We start from the raw sequence: 24,202 nt of genomic DNA, 5'->3' as shown, positions 1-24,202 counted from the left end.
CTCTCGGGCAGGTGTTGTGACTCTTGGTCTCCCAGTTGGTGGCGCTGTCATTGACAGAGTGTGTCTGGTTATACCATTTTGCCAGGTTTGAAATTGCTGGCTGTGAGTCCCCAAGACGGCGAGCCACAGTATGCTGCCCTAGTCCAGCCTCCAACATGCCGATCGCACGAAGGCGCTGCTCTCTTGACAGACGTGGCATATTGTTTTTTTTTTTTTTCTTTCTGTGATTTTCTTTATTGCTTGCAAATCAACAGCTGAAATCACTCCATATCCCGTGTCCAATCAACTGTCTTACTAATTAGGTTATTAAGTGCATGTGCTTCAGTCATAGTCACTCAAGCGTGTCATGGTCAAGGATGAATGATCAAGTGATTAAAAAGAAACCAAAAACATTTCGTCGATGTCCATCATTTTTATACCTTTTTTTTCCGAAAATAAATGTGTTATAATAGTGATAAGTTTCTTTTGATGCTCGGTATATATATATATATATATATATATATATATATATATATATATATATATATATATATATATATATATATATACACTATCATTAGAGATCAAAAAAGTCTTTAGCTGAAAAGTGGAATAAAAAATCCTCTCACAGACTCCCGATAATTAACAATTAAAACAAACATAAAAAACCCAGAATGAATTAATCAATCATAATTTGTTATGGAAAGGAAATAATATTATAATGGAAACTTTCATTGAAAGGCAGGCGTGCAGCCGACACCAATAAGACACGAAACCCTCTCGATCTACAAGCAGAGGAGAATCTGAAGCATATACGGGAGCTGCTTTCGATCAAGGTCAGTACACTGGGTCTAGAAACAAAAATGCTGTCCCTCTTCCTTAATTAATTATAAAATCCAGTACCTTCTTGTTTACAAATGAACCGCTGTTGACACCCCCCAGTCTCGCACGTTTCTTTACACGGAGAACTGCTTATCAAATTGTGATGAGACGACCCTTAGTTATACAGTGAAGGGTAATCTAGCAAGGCTGTCTGTCTCTCTGTTCATCTGTCTCACTGTTTACAACAGATATCATGGGTGGCCAAATAACACAGGATAGCAATAGGTGACAAAATTAACAACAACAAAATAAAAAATGATGTGAAGAAAATATTGATTTAGAATATATTAAATGACACAAATACAGCCTGTGTTCTGATTTTTTTTAAAGAAAATTATTTGGTACTTAGTGGGTTAATCTTAACATCTTAAATAATTCACAGTTACTGCACAGCTCTGGCCAAAAGTTTTGCATCATCACCCTATAGAACTCTTTTTGCTTCGTAAAGTCGAATGACATATTGTTGTTAACATATTGAATTCCACACCCTCTATATAGAATGAACTCCCTCAGCTTCATAGAGTCCAATGAAAGCTGCTGAATAATGTTCCCTTGTTAACATATTGAATTCCACCCCCTCTATATAGAATGAACTCCCTCAGCTTCATAGAGTCCAATGAAAGCTGCTGAATAATGTTCCCTTGTTAACATATTGAATTCCACCCCCTCTATATAGAATGAACTCCTTCAGCTTCATAGAGTCCAATGAAAGCTGCTGAATAATGTTCCCTTGTTAACATATTGAATTCCACCCCCTCTATATAGAATGAACTCCCTCAGCTTCATAGAGTCCAATGAAAGCTGCTGAATAATGTTCCCTTGTTAACATATTGAATGAACTCCCTCAGCTTCATAGAGTCCAATGAAAGCTGCTGAATAATGTTCCCTTGTTAACATATTGAATTCCACCCCCTCTATATAGAATGAACTCCCTCAGCTTCATAGAGTCCAATGAAAGCTGCTGAATAATGTTCCCTTGTTAACATATTGAATTCCACACCCTCTATATAGAATGAACTCCCTCAGCTTCATAGAGTCCAATGAAAGCTGCTGAATAATGTTCCCTTGTTAACATATTGAATTCCACACCCTCTATATAGAATGAACTCCCTCAGCTTCATAGAGTCCAATGAAAGCTGCTGAATAATGTTCCCTTGTTAACATATTGAATTCCACCCCCTCTATATAGAATGAACTCCCTCAGCTTCATAGAGTCCAATGAAAGCTGCTGAATAATGTTCCCTTGTTAACATATTGAATTCCACATCCCCTCTATATAGAATGAACTCCCTCAGCTTCATAGAGTCCAATGAAAGCTGCTGAATAATGTTCCCTTGTTAACATATTGAATTCCACACCCTCTATATAGAATGAACCTCAGCTTCATAGAGTCCAATGAAAGCTGCTGAATAATGTTCCCTTGTTAACATATTGAATTCCACACCCTCTATATAGAATGAACCTCAGCTTCATAGAGTCAAATGAAAGCTGCTGAATAATGTTCCCTTGTTAACATATTGAATGAACTCCCTCAGCTTCATAGAGTCCAATGAAAGCTGCTGAATAATGTTCCCTTGTTAACATATTGAATTCCACCCCCTCTATATAGAATGAACTCCCTCAGCTTCATAGAGTCCAATGAAAGCTGCTGAATAATGTTCCCTTGTTAACATATTGAATTCCACCCCCTCTATATAGAATGAACTCCCTCAGCTTCATAGAGTCCAATGAAAGCTGCTGAATAATGTTCCCTTGTTAACATATTGAATTCCACACCCTCTATATAGAATGAACTCCCTCAGCTTCATGGAGTCCAATGAAAGCTGCTGAATAATGTTCCCTTGTTAACATATTGAATTCCAACCCCTCTATATAGAATGAACTCCCTCAGCTTCATAGAGTCCAATGAAAGCTGCTGAATAATGTTCCCTTGTTAACATATTGAATTCCACCCCCTCTATATAGACTGAACTCCCTCAGCTTCATAGAGTCCAATGAAACCTGCTGAATAATGTTCCCTTGTTAACATATTGAATTCCACCCCCTCTATATAGAATGAACTCCCTCAGCTTCATAGAGTCCAATGAAAGCTGCTGAATAATGTTCCCTTGTTAACATATTGAATTACACACCCTCTATATAGAATGAACTCCCTCAGCTTCATAGAGTCCAATGAAAGCTGCTGAATAATGTTCCCTTGTTAACATATTGAATTACACACCCTCTATATAGAATGAACTCCCTCAGCTTCATAGAGTCCAATGAAAGCTGCTGAATAATGTTCCCTTGTTAACATATTGAATTACACACCGCTTTGCAGTTTTCCATGAACCTAACAGAAAGTGACATTTTCAAAATCTAACATGAAATACTGCTGTACTACTGTTATGACTTTTGCGATATCATTTTGTAGTTTATTTGTTTCTTTTTGTTTGTTTGTTTTAAATGGTCTTAATCCCAAAATTCTAGGTGATGCAAAACTTTTAGCCATAGCTGTAAATTGTTGTTGTTTTTTTTTTTACTTCCCATACCAGGTATTGACAACTGCAAATTGGGAGGAATAAAAATTGAAACATTGGAGATTGAATGTCCTTCAAGAATGTTTGATTAGAGAGGGCAGCATGAATATACTGCACTGAGGCAGCAGCCCCAAATCAATGTACAATGTGAGTGAGAGGGTTTCACACGTTCATTTAAATGTGAATGGATCAAAGACTGAAAGTGATGACCACATCGTTCTCAAAGGAAGGCACGGCGTACGTCAAAGAACATAGAAAAATTGATTGAGACACCCAGCAGTTTCCCAGCGTTGCGTTTTACCTCTTCAGGGGAGGACTTGTTAACCAAGGCAACATAATTTTTTCAAACAGGAGCATTTTTTCTTCACTGGAATATAATGTAAATAAAAGGAAGAACAGGTCAGTATCACTATATACAGTTTATAGATAATTGTACAATCATTTATAATACTAATATAAAAAAAATCTTCTGTTTGAGGTCATTAGCAAGACAGATGTCAAGATCATTTACTGTCAGGATGTGGGGCGACTAATCCCTACTGCACAGGGAGAGTGAATCTACAGTGTGGGGGAGTCAGGCTGTGGGGCGACTAATCCCTCCTGCACAGGGAGAGTGAATCTACAGTGTGGGGGTGTCAGGCTGTGGGGTCCCTAATACCTGTGGTTACAAATGGACTTCACCAGATTCAAAGTAAGTGAAGATAAAGATTGCTGCTTGTCTGGATCACACCCGTGTCCCGCGCTGTCGGTTCCGCTGCTCTTTCTCAGTGGAAGTCTGCTTGTCTTTCTCAGTGGAAGCCTTGTCTTTCTTAACGGAAGCCTTGTCTTTCTCTATTTTCTTTTTTCTTTCTTCTTTCTAAAATATGAAAAAAGGAATGAAGATAGCAGTTGGTAATTTTCTTTCTTTCTAAACTTTCTTTTTTATTTTTTTATTTATTTAGATCTATCTTTCTTTCTTTCTAATCACTTTCAACAGACCATCTCTCTTTGAATTTCTCGATTGAGTTATCAACAGCAGTGATCCAGCATCTATAATCAGCATTCACATTTCTACACTTTCTTTCCAGTCACTTTCAACAGATCATCTCTCTTTGAATTTCTCGATTCAGTGTATATATCCTGCTTGAGCACTGCATTGTGATTATCAGATGTCCTTACAGTTATCTCTTTCAGTTTCTCAGCATAGAGATGTGAATCTTCTTCAAGCTTTCCCCAGGGTTTAAATTCAACAAAGCGATGAAAACAGTCCTGAATCTCTGAATAGGAACACAAGACACAAGTCAATCCCTGTGAACCCATAAACTCTCTGTATCAATTATTATTATTTGTTTATTTAGCAGACGCCTTTATCCAAGGAGACTTACAGAGACTAGGGTGTGTGAACTATGCATCAGCTGCAGAGTCACTTACAATTACGTCTCACCCGAAAGACGGAGCACAAGGAGGTGAAGTGACTTGCTCAGGGTCACACAATGAGTCAGTGGCTGAGGTGGGATTTGAACCGGGGACCTCCTGGTTACAAGCCCTTTTCTTTAACCACTGGACCACACAGCCTCCTATACACTCACAGCAATCAAAGCGGACTGACACACCTTATACTCTGAAAACTAGACACTAGGTTTTAATAATAATGTACACCCAACTTTGCATAATACGGCTGTAATTCTATCAAGGGTTTCTGGTGACATATATAAACCACAAGAGCGTTAGCTCCCTGTCTTCTGTTTTGTTGAGCTCATGCCCTGCTAGTAGAGTTTGTTTTGAGCAGTCAGTCTTGTTATCAACTTTATTACAGACGGACAAACTTATTATTAAACACGCTTCTCACACCACCACAGTGTACGACAAGACTGTAAAACAGGGGTGGCAAACTCCAGTCCTCGAGGGTCGCAAGGTCTTCTGGTTTTCATTCCAACTTAAGATCTCAATTAACATAATTCATCGAATTATTTGTTGAATTTGACATATTTAATATTTTTCAAGGTCTTTTATGGTTGATGGTTTTAAAAATGCCCTTGATTCAAGGTACGCTACCTATGAAACATTTTGAGGCCTTAAGAGAAGTGTTAAATCTGTCCAGTTAATCAAATAATTAAACCAATTAAGTAATTGAGAGCTCAGGTGGAACGAAAGCTAGAAGACACTGTGGCCCCCCAGAGACTGAGTTTGACACCCCTGCTGTAAAACATCATCATCATCATCATCCTATTACTACTACTACTACAAATAATAATAACTCACCTTTTAAGGTCATCACTTTTAAGCAAATTTTGCCATGTCCTTCAAGATTGCCTAAGCCCTCTCTGCAACGTTGAATTTTTTGTTTAATTTCAGTTTGTTCTTCAGGTGTTTTTGATTTCAGATTGTCAGGTTCTTCACAGTAATACAGCCGGGAGGCAAAGATATTCAGCCTCCCATTGGGGTGCTTCTTCACAAATTCAATTATTTGAGGTGCGCATTCATCGCAGGGGCTCCAGCTGATGTACCAGGTTATTTCATATCGATCAGCGCCTCGAATCGCAGCTTCGTTTGCCCGCAAGCAGATGTGTTCTGCGTGTTTGGACCCTTTGTTTTTGAACACCTGTAAAGTTGGCTCCCCCTCTTTCATTCTCAGAATCTGGCACAGCCACGTCTCTCTTCTGCGTGGGGCTCGTTGCAAGTTTTGAAAGTGGAAAGTGAATTTATCATACGGCATTTTATTCATTTTGATAAAGGAGCTGGAAAAAAAAAAGAAAGTTGACAAAAAGCCGTCGCAGGCAGTGAGAGAGAAAGAGCTGCTTCTACAATTTCATCCCATCTAAACTTGGTGAGTTTTTAGTTCTCGTCTCTCATTCTAGGCACAAACCTAACCCTGACCCTAAACCCCAAAACTGTTTTTTAAGCTCTCCATACTGATTCATTCAACTCTCAGTCACTCACCTGAGTCTGCGTATTGAATTCATCCTGCTGTCTGCTTCTAAAGAGGACCGGAGTTCGACGGTAACATATTCTGTGTGATGTCCGTGGTATAGTATACTCAACAGTGTGATGTTGCAAGCATATTATCTGACGTGTCTTGCAGAACGAGATGATCATTTCAATAACCCCAAAAAGGACAGAGCAGGCTGATGTTATAAATAGATTGTTAATTCCTTTAGCTGTGTGTTCTTAATAGGGGTGTGTGTGTCTGTGTACGTAGTAATTATCTTTATTCATGAGGCATAGGTATTAAATAAGCCAAAACACACCTATGTATTATTGTTTCATTTTCAAAAACAAGAAAAGCTGCTCTTCCCTCACTGTGAACTCACAAAGAAAATATGTTACAAATCCAGAAAATACAACTGATTAGTAACATAAACGTGCCCTTCCCTCAATCCTAACCTGTCACGAGATATTGATAGACTATGTGGGGAAAAAAGTAGGTGGGGGGGCGACAACAGATTTTAGCAATCAAACAAGTAGCTTATTGATCCCAGAATCTCATCAAGCAGCTTCTTGAAGGATCCCAGGGTGTCAGCTTCAATAACATTACTGGGGAGTTGGTTCCAGATCCTCACAATTCTCTGTGCAAAAAATTGCCTCCTATTTTCTGTTCTGAATGCCCCTTTATCTAATCTCCATTTGTCCTTGTTTGTTTTTTTCAGTTCGAAAAAGTCCCCTGGGTCAACATTGTCAATACCTTTTTAGAATTTTGAATGCTTGAATCAGATCACCGCATAGTCTTCTTTGTTCAAGACTGAATAGATTCAATTCTTTTAGCCTGTCTGCATACGACATGCCTTTTAAACCCGGGATAATTCTAGTCGCTCTTCATTGCACTCTTTCTAGAGCAGCAATATCCTTTTTGTAGCGAAGGTGACCACAACTGAACACGATATTCTAGATGAGGTCTTACTAATGCATTGTAAAGTTTTAACAACACTTTTTATAATATATGCAAGCATTTTTTTGGACTTTTTTATAGCTTCCCCACATTGTCTAGATGAAGACATTTCTCAGTCCTAGATCTTTTTCATAGATTCCTTCTTCAGTTTCAGTATCTCCCATATGGTACTTATAATGCACATTTATTGCCTGCGTGCAGTACCTTACACATTTCTATGTTAATGTCATTTGCCATGTGTCTGCCCTCTTCTGAATGCTGTCTAGATCATTTTGAATGACCTTTGCTGCTGCAACAGTCTTTGCCACTCCTCCTATTTTTGTGTCGTCTGCAAATTTAACAAGTTTGCTTACTATACCAGAATCTAAATCATTAATGTAGATTAGGAATAGCAGAGGACCTAATACTGATCCCTGTGGTACACCACTGGTTACCTCGCTCCATTTTGAGGTTTCTCCTCTAATCAGTACTGTCTGTTCCTACATGCTAACCACTCCCTAATCCATGTGCATGCATTTCCTTGAATCCCTACTGCATTTAGTTTGAGAATTAATCTTTTATGTGGGACTTTGTCAAAAGCGTTCTGGAAATCTAAATAACCTGGTTTGGTTTTGTCTCCTTTTTTGTGGAACGGTATTATGCTTGAAATCCTCCAGTCTGTTGGTACAATCCCAGTCTCAAGAGACTGTTGCATGATCTTAGTTAGCGGTTTGTAAATTTTTTCATTTCTTTGAGTACTACTGGAAGGATCTCATCCAGCCCAGAGGATTTGTTTATTTTAAGAGCTCCTAGTCCCTTTAACACTTCTGCCTCTGTCATGCTAAAGTTATTTAAAACTGGGTAGGAACAGGTCGATATGTGGGGCATGTTGTCTGTATCCTCCTTTGTAAAAACTTGTGAAAAGTAATCATTTTAATATATTTGCAATTTGTTTCTCTTCATCTATGATGTTGACATTTGTATCTCAGATATTTTGCTTCCTCTTTGAATGTTATTTTGCTTTTATAATATTGCTGCTGTAAACAAGCTGCTGCAATATTCATAATTCATGAGGCATAGGTTTCAAATAAACCAAAAACATGTATTGTTTCGTTTTCAAAAACAAGAAAATCTGCCCTTTCCTCACCGTGAACTCCCAAATGAAAATATGTTACAAAACCAGAAATCGGCAGTGATTCGTCACGTAAACATGCCCTTTCCTCAATCCTAACCTGTCACGAGATACAGCGTAGCCTGCCAATTGACTTTTTCAAAAATGGTGTTTGTGCGTGAACCAATATGGCCGCTTGACGCATTTCTTTAAAAACCTTTTCAAAATCTTCTGTCAAATGTAAAACTATCTTATAACTCCTTACAGAGTGCAGATAGGTTGATGGTTACTGTGGGACACATATAGGGAACCATATGTGCTCTATCCAAAAATGAACTTGCCTGCGACCTTTGACCTCTCCTTAAGTTAAAATGTAAAACTAGCTTATAACTCCTTACAGAGTGTATATATATATTGATGGTTACTATGGAACACAGATAGAAACCCATATATGCTCTATCCAAAAGTCACCTTGCCTGTGACCTTTGACCACTCTAAGGTCAAATGTAAAGCTAGCTTATAACTCCTTATAGTGTGTAGATAGGGTCATGGTTACTATGGTGTTTAAAGTTATAAATCATTGTGAGATAATGAACAAATTCAGTATTTTGAATTGAAACCGCTCCATAAAACTGTTCTGTTGCTGACACTTGTGCTGCAATGCTACAGCTTGTCAAAACTGGTGTTGAGCTTGGAAGCCATAAAACTGCCTGTCAGTACTAATTTTTATTTATTTATTTATTTATTTATTTATTTATTTATTTATTTATTTATTTGGCAGACCCATTTATCCCAGGCGACTCACACAGGAGTCACAGGGCAGCACAGCACACGGTTACAATGCAAGATTCATATTTAAACACAGTGCGGTTTACAGACAGTGCTGATAATACTAACACTGCTAGAATACAATATGAACCAGGAGGCAACAAGTTAGGATCACAGCGAGTTAGATCTACAGTGACAGATTAGCAGTGCAATAGTGCAAGGAGGTAAGCGAGTCCAGTGCAGAGTAGGAGGGGCGGATCAGATCTACAAGCACGGTCTAAACAGGAGGAAATCGCCTGTGTGTCTGTTGCGCTACCACGATATGAAAATACTAAAACGGCGGCAGTGTAGAGGAGTGGTTAAGGTTCTGGTCTTGCAACCAGAAGGTTGTAAGTTTGAGTTTCGAAATCCAATTAATTTAAAAGAAAACAAATGAGTTTTTGCAGGAATTAAAGCAAATAAAAAGAACACACCATGAAATTAAAAACATGCTTTTTCCTTAGTTTTTCCTTGCATTTATATAACTGCATTCTACAGGAAAATAACTATTCACAAATAACATAAAATAAAGAATTCAAATACTCTTTAAGATAAAAGAAAAAAAATATCTATCTATATATCTAGGGCTAGTCACGGCCCAAAAAGGCAAAATACAACGTTTCTGTGCGCTGAAGAGAACAGCACACGATGCAGAATAGTCCTGGCCTACGTGTACTGTAAAAAATAAAAACGAGTTGAGACGGCTGTATTGTACATAAAAAAAAATAACGAAAACTGTAATTCCTAACGAGTCGAGACGGTCGAAGCATCGGGGTTTCCAAAAGTGACGTCATTTACTTCTACGCGATCTGATTGTTTAGTTCATGGTAGCGACACGTGCTATGATTGGTTAAAACTACCATGCTATTAACCAAGATTGAACATCGACTTTTGGTTGGATGGGAGCGTTAGCCAGGCTGTGGGGTGAAACAGAGATTATAATGTACAGGCGTGAAGTCGGCAGTTGTTCTGCGGTCAAACTCTACACATACACACTGAGACTCACGCAAACGCTCCAACGTGATGCTCTCTGCCGTGCTATTTCTGAGGTCGCAGTGCCATCTTGTGGTTCTATTCGGAACTCCAACACAGTATTCTCAAGATGCTTCTGTGTGTGTGTGTGTGTGTGTGTGTGTGTGTGTGTGTGTGTGTAATCTGCCAACTTTTCGTATCACAATGTTTTCTTTTTCACATGTAATGGCTAAATAAATAAATAAACAAATAAATAAAGACATAAATAAACAAAAAAAGAAAAACATAAACCACTGTGAAAGGCGCTATATAAAATAAATATTGATTGATGATAATTACAATAATTCGATACTTATTGTATTTTTTTGTATGTATTTATGATAATTACATACAAAAAAATGAGACATTCCCTGACCGGGAATCGAACCCGGGCCGCGGCGGTGAGAGCGCCGAATCCTAACCACTAGACCACCAGGGAAACTGTAGAAACGTTGTTGCTACAGCTTAAGGTAATTTTTTAAAGATCCTTTTAAGGTTGTCTAGGGGACTGGTCCATATCACGTGACGGTGAGAATCTCTCTGACAGCACAAGGCTCCTCAGATCGCTGCTGTCCGTCACAGATGCCAAGTCCGCTTATAACAAGCTTGATCGGGCTTGTTTTTTGAGAGTCGCGGGTTGTAATTTGCATAAACACCCATCCTCTAACATGGGTTGCGCTTGTTTTGGGCTTTGATTTGAAAGGCGGTGACGCAACACTGGTAACCTCCCCCGTCTGTCTCGCACACCTCACTTTGTTGTTGACAAGAGTTTTTGCAGGATACAGCAGGCAGTGGCAATTTTGGGCAGGAACTAATGCACTTCAGTCCGTTTCATCAGTATCTGCCACCTCCCTTTCAAGTGCCCACTACCCGTTGGCATGTAACTAATTTAATTTAACCACTTAACTAATTTTTCTCGTGTAAATGTCTCGAGTTTGGAAACCCCATGAATGACACATCTGAAGGTGTTCTGATATATTTGCACACGGCTGTTTGTATGAATGGAAGTTTTGGTCGGGAATTTACAACAGACGCACAATTCATTTTAATTGAAAAAAAACCCCACCACTTTATTGACTTTTAAACCTAAGGGCTCTTAGCATTATCAAGGGCATTAGTGGGCAGCAGTGTGGAGTAGTGGTTAGGGCTCTGGACTTTTGACCGGAGGGTCGTGGGTTCAATCCCTGATGTACCCTTGAGCAAGGTATTTTACCTAGATTGTATAAATGGGTAATTGTATATAAAAATAATGTGATATCTTGTAACAATTGTAAGTCGCCCTGGATAAGGGCGTCAGCTAAGAAATAAATAATAATAATAATTAGACAGTAGATCAGTTGTCTGCTAATTCAACAACAGTGATTACTTTTTTTCTATCTATCTATATACTTACTGTATATGGAACAAATGTCTGTTGTCAAATATTGAAGTCACTGTATATCACTGTATTGTATGGAAAGAATTTGTTTAAACACATCATATATTAAATACGTGTTTCCATATAATTATAATGATGCTAGTATTAAATAATAATAATAATAATAATAATAATAATAATAATAATAATAATAATAATAATCCACACAAACGAATAGATTTAATTTCATATAGGTATAGATTCAAAATTAAAATCTGAATGTTTATTATAATGAGGAGAATAAACAAGACAAGTTTTTTTTTTCCAAATAATGATTTAGTTTACCCCCTTTACAAAAGATTTAATTGCGTGAAATAATCGATTTTTTTTAATTCTAAAATTACTCCACTCACAAAACAAAGGACACCCATACGTTGACAGATATGAATTACACTTAATTAAATAAAAGACAGTTGAAAGAGAGGCATGTCTAAGCCTGTCATTAAAGCGCGTGGTGTTGGAGCTTCGGTGTGAGGTCTGTAATAAGAGATGACACAGAGAGTGCAGATTGCTGCTTGTCCGGATCACCCCCGTGTCCCGCGCTGTCGGTTCCGCTGCTCTTTCTCAGTGGATGCCCGGTTCTCTTTCTCAGTGGAAGCCTTGTAAGAAACAATCAAACACTATGCAAATGAATCACACAGGTTTTTTTTCTGATAAACACGCACCCTGTGCGGGGCGGTATACACATGGTTCTGTTCCAGTTAAATAGCACAAGCACTTATTGTTTCGTCAGCCGTTTGTTCCCTTTCCAGGGGTGAGAAATCATTGAAAGACTGCGTTCAGTGTTAAGATTTCCAAACCAGTTTAACATGGACCAAATTTATGAACCATGGAATTCTGCAGGAACACAGTTTCACAGTGATTAGCAGTTTCCTCCTTTTGCAAGAGTTTGCAAACCACAGAGAAAGAGGAAGTCTTGTACTGACTTCAAATCAGTCACAACTGTTGCATTTATGTTACGTTGAGCGATATGCTTACAAAAACGTTTTAATATTTTTACTGTATCGATATAGGTGACGTAAATTGTGTTAAAAGCCGCTGATTAGCTGTCAACAGATATCAAGTTCTGCTTTCGACATGATTGAGTATTTGTGTAAACTGAAATCTCTTTATAACCTTCAGTTCAGTCTTCTGCCTAGATACCAATGATAGATATATCATATGACATGCATATGACTGGTTGATTACGCTTGTTAATACCATAGGATCACTAAGGGATGCTGGCCAGTGCTTATTGGTGGAATGCATCACGTGGTGTAGCGTCCATCTTCCAACATGGTTGTATGAGAATGCATGTAATGATATTTTCGGGATGCAGAAAGCTTGGCTTTGCCTCTATCTATTTAGGGCTCATAAATAACCTTTGTTCCAGTTTTTTTCAATTTCATTCTTGAATAAACTTTTTTTGATTGACTTTATCTGAAGAAGATCATTTTAAGGGCAGCAGTGTGGAGTAGTGGTTAGGGCTTTGGACTCTTGACCGGAGGGTCGTGGGTTCAATCCCTGGTAGGGTTTGAGCAAGGTACTTTACCTAGATTGCTCCAGTAAAAACCCAACTATATAAATGGGTAATTGTATGGGAAAAAAAATAAATAATGTGATATCTTGTAACAATTGTAAGTCGCTCTGGATAAGGGCGTCTGCTAAGAAATAAATAAATAAATAATAATAATAATAATTTTAAGAAGAAATCTAATCATACAGCTTACTTGTTTTTCTCAGTGGAAGCCTCCTTTTCTTTCTCAGTGGAAGCCTCCTTGTCTTTCTCAGTGGAAGCCTTCTTGTCCTTCTCAGTGGAAGCCTCCTTGTCTTTCTCAGTGGAAGCCTCCTTCTCTTTCTCAGTGGAAGCCTCCTTGTCTTTCTCAGTGGAAGCCTGCTTGTCTTTCTCAGTGGAAGCCTCCTTGTCTTTCTCAGTGGAAGCCTGCTTGTCTTTCTCAGTGGAAGCCTCCTTGTCTTTCTCAGTGGAAGCCTCCTTTTCTTTCTCAGTGGAAGCCTCCTTCTCTTTCTCAGTGGAAGCCTCCTTGTCTTTCTCAGTGGAAGCCTCCTTGTCTTTCTCAGTGGAAGCCTGCTTGTCTTTCTCAGTGGAAGCCTCCTTGTCTTTCTCAGTGGAAGCCTCCTTGTCTTTCTCAGTGGAAGTCTCCTTGTCTTTCTCAGTGGAAGTTTCCTTGTCTTTCTCAGTGGAAGCCTCCTTGTCTTTCTCAGTGGAAGCCTGCTTGTCTTTCTCAGTGGAAGCCTCCTTGTCTTTCTCAGTGGAAGCCTCCTTGTCTTTCTCATTGGAAGTCTCCTTGTCTTTCTCAGTGGAAGTCTCCTTGTCTTTCTCAGTAGAAGCCTCCTTGTCTTTCTCAGTGGAAACCTCCTTGTCTTTCTCAGTGGAAGCCTCCTTCTCTTTCTCTGCTTTCTTTTTTCTTTCATCTTCCTAAAATATGAAAGGAGAGATGACAGCGGTTTGTAATTTATTTATTTATTTATTTATTTATTTATTTATTTATTTTCTTTCTTTCTTTCTAAACATTCTTTCTACCTTTATTTCTAAATAAATGTTTCTTTCTAAACGGTTTGTTTTTCTTTCTTTCTGTTCCTTTTTCTTTCTTTTAACAGATCAGAATTTCTCGATTCAGCGTATAACTCTTCAGCACTGTATTGTGATTATCAAAATTATCAGGTGTCCTTACAAAAATCTGAATAGGAGCACAAAACACAAGTCAGTCCCTATGAACCCATAAACACCTCTGTATCTATACAGTCACAGCAATCAAAGCGACTGACACACCTTATACTCTGAAAACAAGACTTCAGGTTGTTTGTGTGTGATTCTTCTGACACATCCCCAAATCAGAAAACAAAATGGATTGTCTAATAATCATAATAATCATAATAATCATAATAATCATAATAATAATAATAACTAATTCATTCAACTCTCACCAGTCACTCACCTGAGTCTGCGTAATGAATTCTTCCTGCTGTCTGCTTCTTAAGAGGACCGGAGTTTGACGGTAACATATTCTGTGTGATGTCCGTTGTGTAGTATACTCAACAGTGTGATGTTGCATACATTTTATCTGACGTCTCTTGCAGAATGAGATGATCAATTCAATAACCCTAAAAAGGACAGAGGAGGCTGATGTTATAAATAGATTGTTAATTCCTTTAGCTGTGTGTTTTTAACGGGGGGAGGGGGAGGGGGGGGGGTGTACGTAGTAATTATCTTTATTCATGAGGCATAGGTATTAAATAAGCCAAAAACACACCTATTTATTATTGTTTCATTTTCAAAAACAAGAAATGCTGCTCTTCCCTCACTGTGAACTCACAAAGAAAATATGTTACAAATCCAGAAAATACAACTGATTGGTAACGTAAACGTGCCCTTCCCTCAATCCTAACCTGTCACGAGATATTGATAGACTGTGTGGGGAAAAAAGTAGGTGGGGGGGGCGACAACAGATTTTAGCAATCAAACAAGTAGCTTATTGATCCCAGAATCTCATCAAGCAGCTTCTTGAAGGATCCCAGGGTGTCAGCTTCAACAACATTACTGGGGAGTTGGTTCCAGACCCTCACAATTCTCTGTGCAAAAAAGTGCCTCCTATTTTCTGTTCTGAATGCCCCTTTATCTAATCTCCATTTGTCCTTGTTTGTTTTTTTAGTGCGAAAAAGTCCCCTGGGTCAACATTGTCAATACCTTTTAGAATTTTGAATGCTTGAATCAGATCACCGCATAGTCTTCTTTGTTCAAGACTGAATAGATTCTGTTATTTTAGCCTGTCTGCATACGACATGCCTTTCTAGTCGCTCTTCGTTGCACTCTTTCTAGAGCAGCAATATCCTTTTTGTAGCGAAGGTGACCACAACTGAACACAATATTCTAGATGAGGTCTTACTAATGCATTGTAAAGTTTTAATAACACTTTTTACAATATATGTGAGCATTTTTTTTGGACTTTTTTATTGCTTCCCCACATTGTCTAGATGAAGACATTTCTGAGTCCTAGATTTTTTTCATAGATTCCTTCTTCAGTTTCAGTATCTCCCATATGGTACTTATACTGTAACAGTGTGTAATGTGCAGTGTGGAGTAGTGGTTAGCGCTCTGGACTCTTGACCGGAGGGTCGTGGGTTCAATCCCCAGTGGGGGACACTGCTGCTGTACCCTTGAGCAAGGTACTTTACCTAGATTGCTCCAGTAAAAAACCAACTGTATAAATGGGTAATTGTATGTAAAAATAATGTGTTATCTTGTAACAATTGTAAGTCGCCCTGGATAAGGGTGTCTGCTAAGAAATAAATAATAATAATGCACATTTATTGCCTGCGTGCAGTACCTTACACGTTTCTATGTTAATGTCATTTGCCATGTGTCTGCCCTCTTCTGAATGCTGTCTAGATCATTTTGAATGACATTTGCTGCTGCAGCAGTGTTTGCCACTCCTCCTATTTTTGTGTTGTCTGCAAATTTAACAAGTTTGCTTACTATACCAGAATCTAAGTCATTAATGTAGATTAGGAATAGCAGAGGACCTAATACAGATCCCTGTGGTACACCACTGGTTACCTCGCTCCATTTTGAGGTTTCTCCTCTAATCAGTACTTTCTGTTTCTACATGTTAACCACTCCCTAATCCATGTGCATGCATTTCCTTGAATCCCTACTGCATTTAGTTTGAGAATTAATCTTTTATGTGGGACTTTGTCAAAAGCTTTCTGGAAATCTAAATAACCTGGTTTGGTTTTGTCTCCCTTTTTGTGGAACGGTATTATATTTGCAATTCTCCAGTCTGTTGGTACAACCCCTGGGTCAAGAGACTGTTGCATGATCTTAGTTAGCGATTTGTAAATAACTTTTTCATTTCTTTGAGTACTACTGGAAGGATCTCATCCAGCCCAGGGGATTTGTTTATTTTAAGAGCTCCTAGTCCCTTTAACACTTTTGCCTCTGTCATGCTAAAGTTATTTAAAACTGGGTAGGAACAGGTCGACATGTGGGGCATGTCTGTATCCTCCTTTGTAAAAACTTGTGAAAAGTAATCATTTAAATATCTTTGCAATTTGTTTTTCTTCATCTATGATGTTAACATTTGTATCTCAGATATTTTACTTCCTCTTTGAATGTTATTTTGCTGTTATAATATTGCTGCTGTAAACAAGCTGCTGCAATATTCATAATTCAAGAGGCATAGGTTTTAAATGAACCAAAAACATGTATTGTTTCGTTTTCAAAAACAAGAAAATCTGCCCTTTCCTCACCGTAAACTCCCAATGAAAATATGTTACAAAACCAGAAATCGGCAGTGATTCGTCACGTAAACATGCCCTTTCCTCAATCCTAACCTGTCACGAGATATCGCCTAGCCTGCCAATTGACATTTTCAAAAATGGTGTTTGTGCGTGAACCAATATGGCCGCTTGACGCATTTCTTTAAAAACCTTTTCAAAATCTTCTGTCAAATGTAAAACTAGCTTATAACTCTTTACAGAGTGCATATAGGTTGATGGTTACTGTGGAACACATATAGGGAACCATATGTGCTCTATCCAAAAATGAACTTGCCTGCGACCTTTGACCTCTCCTTAAGTTAAAATGTAAAACTAGCTTATAACTCCTTACAGAGTGTATATATATATTGATGGTTACTATGGAACACAGATAGAAACCCATATATGCTCTATCCAAAAGTCACCTTGCATCTGACCTTTGACCTCTCTAAGGTCAAATGTAAAGCTAGCTTATAACTCCTTATAGTGTGTAGATAGGGTCATGGTTACTATGGTGTTTAAAGTTATAAATCATTGTGAGATAATGAACGAATGCAGTATTTTGAATTGAAATTGCTCCATAAAACTGTTCTGTTGCTGACACTTGTGCTGCAATGCTACAGCTTGTCAAAACTGGTGTTGAGCTTGGAAGCCGTAAAACTGCCTGGCAGTTCTAATTATTTATTTATTTGGCAGACCCATTTATCCCAGGCGACTCACACAGCAGTCACAGGGCAGCACAGCACAGGGTTACAATGCAAGATTCATATTTAAACACAGTGCGGTTTACAGACAGTGCAGATAATACTAACACTGCTAGAATACAATATGAACCAGGAGGCAACAAGTTAGGATCACAGCGAGTTAGATCTACAGTGACAGATTAGCAGTGCAATAGTGCAAGGAGGTCAGCGAGTCCAGTGCAGAGCAGGAGGGGCGGATCAGATCTACAAGCGCGGTCTAAACAGAAGGAAATCGCCTGTAAGTGTCTGTTGTGCTACCACGATATGAAAATACTAAAACGGCGGCAGTGTAGAGGAGTGGTTAAGGTTCTGGTCTTGTAACCAGAAGGTTGTAAGTTTGAGTTTCGAAATTCAATTAATTTAAAAAGAAAACAAATGAGTTTTTGCAGGAATTAAAGCAAATAAAAATAATACACCATGAAATTAAAAACATGCTTTTTCCTTAGTTTTTCCTTGCATTTATACAACTGCATTCTACAGGAAAATAACTATTCACAAATAACATAAAATAAAGAATTCAAATATTCTTTAAGATAAAAGAAACAAATATCTATCTATCTATCTAGGGCTAGTCACGGCCCAAAAAGGCAAAATACAACGTTTCTGTGCGCTGAAGAGAACAGCACACGATGCAGAATAGTCCTGGCATACGTGTACTGTAAAAATAAAAACGAGTTGAGACGGCTGTATTGTACGTAAAAGAATAACGAAAAGTGTAAATCCTAACAAGTTGAGACGGCCGAAGCATCGGGGTTTCCAAAAGTGATGTAATTTACTTCTACGTGATCTGATTGGTTAGTTCGTGGTAACGACACGTGCTATGATTGGTTAAAACTACCATGCTATTAACCAAGATTGAACATCGACTTTTGGCTGGATGGGAGCGTTAGCCGGACTGTGGGGTGAAACAGAGATTATAATGTACAGGCGTGACATCGATAGCTGTTCTGCGGTCAAACTCTGCACACACACACACTGGGTGCGTTAAGTAAGTGAGAGGCTCAGTAAAAGAATCAACTTAACGCCTCGCTCATTACCGCTCCTGCTGAGCCACTCAGATCGCTCCTGAGCATTTTTCATCAGTGATCATTTCTTTGAATACTACTGGAAGTATCTCATCCAGCCCAGGGGATTTGTTTATTTTAAGAACTCCTAGTCCCTTTAACACTTCTGCCTCTGTCATGCTAAAGTTATTTAAAACTGGGTAGGAACAGGTCGACATGTGGGGCATGTTGTCTGTATCCTCCTTTGTAAAAACTTGTGAAAAGTAATCATTTTACTATATTTGCAATTTGTTTCTCTTCATCTATGATGTTGACATTTGTATCAGATATTTTACTTCCTCTTTGAATGTTATTTTGCTGTTATAATATTGCTGCTGTAAACAAGCTGCTGCAATATTCATAATTCATGAGGCATAGGTTTCAAATAAACCAAAAACATGTATTGTTTCGTTTTCAAAAACAAGAAAATCTGCCCTTTCCTCACCGTAAACTCCCAATGAAAATATGTTACAAAACCAGAAATCGGCAGTGATTCGTCACGTAAACATGCCCTTTCCTCAATCCTAACCTGTCACGAGATATAGCGTAGCCTGCCAATTGACTTTTTCAAAAATGGTGTTTGTGCGTGAACCAATATGGCCGCTTGACGCATTTCTTTAAAAAACCTTTTCAAAATCTTCTGTCAAATGTAAAACTAGCTTATAACTCATTACAGAGTGCAGATAGGTTGATGGTTACTGTGGAACACATATAGGGAACCATATGTGCTCTATCCAAAAATGAACTTGCCTGCGACCTTTGACCTCTCCTTAAGTTAAAATGTAAAACTAGCTTATAACTCCTTACAGAGTGTATATATATATTGATGGTTACTATGGAACACAGATAGAAACCCATATATGCTCTATCCAAAAGTCACCTTGCATCTGACCTTTGACCTCTCTAAGGTCAAATGTAAAACTAGCTTATAACTCCTCCTAGTGTGTAGATAGGGTCATGGTTACTATGGTGTTTAAAGTTATAAATCATTGTGAGATAATGAACGAATGCAGTATTTTGAATTGAAATTGCTCCATAAAACTGTTCTGTTGCTGACAGTTGTGCTGCAATGCTACAGCTTGTCAAAACTGGTGTTGAGCTTGGAAGCCATAAAACTCCCTGGCAGTTCTAATTATTTATTTATTTATTTATTTATCTATTTATTTATTTATTTATTTGGCAGACCCATTTATCCCAGGCGACTCACACAGGAGTCACAGAGCAGCACAGCACAGGGTTACAATGCAAGATTCATATTTAAACACAGTGCGGTTTACAGACAGTGCTGATAATACTAACACTGCTAGAATACAATATGAACCAGGAGGCAACAAGTTAGGATCACAGCGAGTTAGATCTACAGTGACAGATTAGCAGTGCAATAGTGCAAGGAGGTCAGCGAGTCCAGTGCAGAGCAGGAGGGGCGGATCAGATCTACAAGCGCGGTCTACAGGAGGAAATCGCCTGTAAGTGTCTGTTGCGCTACCACGATATGAAAATACTAAAACGGCGGCAGTGTAGAGGAGTGGTTAAGGTTCTGGTCTTGCAACCAGAAGGTTGTAAGTTTGAGTTTCGAAATTCAAGTAATTTAAAAAGAAAACAAATGAGTTTTTGCAGGAATTAAAGCAAATAAAAAGAACACACCATGAAATTAAAAACATGCTTTTTCCTTAGTTTTTCCTTGCATTTATACAACTGCATTCTACAGGAAAATAACTATTCACAAATAACATAAAATAAAGAATTCAAATATTCTTTAAGATAAAAGAAAAAAAAAATCTATCTATCTATCTAGGGCTAGTCACGGCTCAAAAAGGCAAAATACAACGTTTCTGTGCGCTGAAGAGAACAGCACACGATGCAGAATAGTCCTGGCCTACGTGTAGTGTAAAAATAAAAACGAGTTGAGACGGCTGTATTGTACATAAAAAAATAACGAAAAGTGTAAATCCTAACAAGTCGAGACGGTCGAAGCATCGGGGTTTCCAAAAGTGACGTCATTTACTTCTACGCGATCTGATTGGTTAGTTCTTGGTAGCGACACGGGCTATGATTGGTTAAAACTGCCATGATATTAACCAAGATTGAACATCGACTTTTGGTTGGATGGGAGCGTTAGCCGGACTGTGGGGTGAAACAGAGATTATAATGTACAGGCGTGCCGTTGGTAGTTGTTCAGCGGTCAAACTCTACACACACACACTGAGACACGCACGCAAACGCTCCAACGTGATGCTCTCTGCCGTGCTATTTCTGAGGTCACAGTGCCATCTTGTGGTTTTATTCGGAACTCCAACACAGTATTGTCAAGATGCTTCTGTGTGTGTGTGTGTGTGTGTGTGTGTGTGTGTGTGTGTGTGTGTGTGTGTGTGTGTCTAATCTGCCAACTTTTCGTATCACAATGTTTTCTTTTTCACATGTAATGGCTAAATAAATAAATAAATAAAGACATAAATAAACAAAAAAATAAAAACATAAACCAGAGACTTATCATTATAATACAGCGCTTTGTGATGGTGGTCCACTATGAAAGGCGCTATATAAAATAAATATTGATTGATGATAATTACAATAATTCGATACAATTATGATAATTACATACAAAAAAATAAGACATTCCCTGACCGGGAATCGAACCCGGGCCGCGGCGGTGAGAGCGCCGAATCCTAACCACTAGACCACCAGGGAAGCTGTAAACAGCAGTCGCTACCCCCGGATTACCCCTGTCCTAAAATCACTGCATTGAAGACCGATTTTTTAACCGGGTAATTTTTTAAACATCCTTTTAAGGTTGTCTAGGGAACTGGTCCTTCATATCACGTGACGGTGAGAATCTCTCTGACAGCACGAAGCTCCTCAGGTCGCTGCTGTCCGTCACAGATGCCAAGTCCGCTTATAACAAGCGGGATCGGGCTTGTTTTTTGAGAGTCGCGGGTTGGAATTTGCATAAACACCCACCCTCTAACATGGGTTGCGCTTGTTTTGGGCTTTGATTTGAAAGGCGGTGACGCAACACTAGTAACCTTCCCCGTCTGTCTCGCACAACTCACTTTGTTGTTTACAAGACTTTTTGCAGGATACAGCAGTGTGGCGGAGTGTCCCGCCCCTATGTATTTATTAATTATTATTTGTATTTGTTTGCGGCGCAGATAAAAGCGCCGCGTCTTTTGTTATTTGTTTTTTATATTTAAAAACCCGTGAGGATGCGTGGCTGATCAGCTACTGATTATTTAACCCTATGACAGTCACGCATCCTTACTAAACGCGTGCAGACTGTGGCCGAGGGGTTAACTAGCCGTTAATTATCTTATTACCCCTCGGCCACAGTCTGCACGCGTTTGGTAAGGATGCGTGACTGTCATAGGGTTAAATAATCAGTAGCTGATCAGCCACGCATCCTCACGGGTTTTTAAATATAAAAAACAAATAACAAAAGACGCGGCGCTTTTATCTGCGCCGCAAACAAATACAAATAATAATTAATAAATACATAGGGGCGGGACACTCCGCCACAAGCAGGCAGTGGCAATTTTGGGCTGGAACTAATGCACTTCAGTCCGTTTCATCAGTATCTGCCAACTCCCTTTCAAGTGCCCACTACCCGTTGGCATGAAACTAATTTCATTTAACCACTTAACTAATTTTTCTCGTGTAAATGTCTCGAGTTTGGAAACCCCATGAATGACACATCTGAAGGTGTTCTGATATATTTGCACACGGCTGTTTGTATGAATGGAAGTTTTGGTCGGGAATTTACAACAGACGCACAATCCATTTTAATTGAAAAAAACCCACTTTATTGAATTTTAAACCTCAGCAAACACCTATTGAGAGCAGTAGACAAGTTATTATTATTATTATTATTATTATTATTATTATTATTATTATTATTATTATTATTATTATTATTTACAAACAATATAACATCTTTATTGAAACTGTGCGCTACAGTATAGTCTATAATAGCAAGGGCTCTTAGCATTATCAAGGGCATTAGACAGTAGATCAGTTGTCTGCTAATTCAACAACAGTGATTACTTTTTTACCATCTCTCTCTCTCTCTCTCTCTCTCTCTCTCTCTCTCTATATATATATATATATATACTGTATATGGAACAAATGTCTATTGTCAAATATTTAAGTCACTGTATATCACTGTATTGTATGGAAAGTATTTGTTTAAACACATCATATATTAAATACGTGTTTCCATATAATTATAATGATGCTAGTATTAAATAATAATAATAATAATAATAATAATAATAATAATAATAATAATAATAATAATAATAATCCACACAAACGAATAGATTTAATTTCAGATAGGTATAGATTCAAAATTAAAATCTGAATGTTTATTATAATGAGGAGAATAAACAAGACAAGTTTTTTTTTCTCCAAATAATGATTTAGTTTACCCACTTTACAAAAGATTTAATTGCGTGAAATAATCGATTTTTTTAAAATTCTAAAATTACTCCACTCACAAAAAAAGAACACCCATACGTTGACAGATATGAATTACACTTAATTGAATAAAAGACAGTTGAAAGAGAGGCATGTCTAAGCCTGTCATTAAAGCGTGTGGTGTTGCAGCTACAGAGTGAGGTCTGTAATAAGAGATGACGCAGAGAGTGCAGATTGCTGCTTGTCCGGATCACACCCGTGTCCCGCGCTGTCGTTTCCGCCGCTGTTTCTCAGTGGAAGCCCGGTTTTCTTTCTCAGTGGAAGCCTTGTAAGAAACAATCAAACACTATGCAAATGAAACACACAGGGTTTTTTTTCTGATAAACACGCACCCTGTGCGGGGCGGTATACACATGGTTCTGTTCCAGTTAAATAGCACAAGCTCTTATTGTTTCGTCAGCCGTTTGTTCCCTTTCCAGGGGTGAGAAATCATTGAAAGACTGCGTTCAGTGTTAAGATTTCCAAAGCAGTTTAACATGGACCAAATTTATGAACCATGGAATTCTGCAGGAACACAGTTTCGCAGTGATTAGCAGTTTCCTCCTTTTGCAAGAGTTTGCAAACCACAGAGAAAGAGGAAGTCTTGTACTGACTTCAAATCAGTCACAACTGTTGCATTTATGTTACGTTGAGCGATATGCTTACAGAAACGTTTTAATATTTTTACTGTATCGATATAGGTGACGTAAATTGTGTTAAAAGCCGCTGATTAGCTGTCAACACATATCAAGTTCTGCTTTCGACATGATTGAGTATTTGTGTAAACTGAAATATCTTTATAACCTTCAGTTCAGTCTTCTGCATAGCTACGAATGATAGATATATCATATGACATGCATATGGCTGGTTGATTACGCTGTTAATACCATAGGATCACTAAGGGACGCTGGCCAGTGCTTATTGGTAGAATGCATCACGTGGTGTAGCGTCCCTCTTCCAACATGGTTGTATGATAATGCATGTAATGATATTTTAGGGATGCAGAAAGCTTGGCTTTGCCGCTGTCCATTTAGGGCTCATAAATAACCTTTGTTCCAGTTTTTTTTCAATTTCATTCTTGAATAAACTCTTTTTGATTGACTTTATCTGAAGAAGATTGTTTTTAAGAAGAAATCTAATC

General features: G+C 38.3%; 2 protein-coding genes and 2 non-coding genes across 5 annotated transcripts; all 4 read right to left on the bottom strand.

Annotated features, from left to right (window-relative positions):
* Nucleotides 1-1,554: 1,554 nt before the first annotated feature.
* Nucleotides 1,555-6,521, bottom strand: LOC117410177 (single-stranded DNA cytosine deaminase-like). The gene is made up of 4 exons (XM_059021751.1): nt 6,300-6,521; nt 5,622-6,097; nt 4,539-4,636; nt 1,555-4,236 (listed from the first exon to the last, which is right to left on the bottom strand). The coding sequence occupies exons 1-4, from the start codon at nt 6,320-6,322 to the stop codon at nt 4,105-4,107; spliced, it is 729 nt and encodes a 242-aa protein (XP_058877734.1). The 5' UTR covers nt 6,323-6,521; the 3' UTR covers nt 1,555-4,104.
* Nucleotides 6,522-10,520: 3,999 nt separating this feature from the next.
* On the bottom strand, nt 10,521-10,592 carry trnae-cuc (transfer RNA glutamic acid (anticodon CUC)). The gene has a single exon. It is a non-coding gene; the product is annotated as a tRNA-Glu (tRNA).
* A 1,157-nt stretch (nt 10,593-11,749) lies between these two features.
* LOC117410214 (axoneme-associated protein mst101(2)-like) lies at nt 11,750-14,709 on the bottom strand. Of its 2 annotated transcripts, none has more exons than XM_059021741.1 (3): nt 14,507-14,709; nt 13,280-13,986; nt 11,750-12,169 (listed from the first exon to the last, which is right to left on the bottom strand). In XM_059021741.1, exons 1-3 carry the CDS (start codon nt 14,621-14,623, stop codon nt 12,013-12,015), a joined length of 981 nt encoding a protein of 326 aa, XP_058877724.1. In that variant the 5' UTR covers nt 14,624-14,709; the 3' UTR covers nt 11,750-12,012. The 2 variants fall into 2 exon arrangements, with proteins under 2 accessions (XP_058877724.1, XP_058877725.1); XM_059021742.1 differs by having other exon boundaries at nt 12,072-12,190; nt 14,507-14,708.
* Nucleotides 14,710-21,228: 6,519 nt separating this feature from the next.
* Nucleotides 21,229-21,300, bottom strand: trnae-cuc (transfer RNA glutamic acid (anticodon CUC)). The gene has a single exon. It is a non-coding gene; the product is annotated as a tRNA-Glu (tRNA).
* Nucleotides 21,301-24,202: the final 2,902 nt, after the last annotated feature.

The sequence above is a fragment of the Acipenser ruthenus genome, unplaced genomic scaffold, assembly GCF_902713425.1.
Source record: "Acipenser ruthenus unplaced genomic scaffold, fAciRut3.2 maternal haplotype, whole genome shotgun sequence".
Lineage (NCBI taxonomy): Eukaryota > Metazoa > Chordata > Actinopteri > Acipenseriformes > Acipenseridae > Acipenser > Acipenser ruthenus.
The sequence above is the reverse complement of the archived record's forward strand: the minus strand, read 5'-3'. Positions and strand labels throughout refer to the sequence as shown.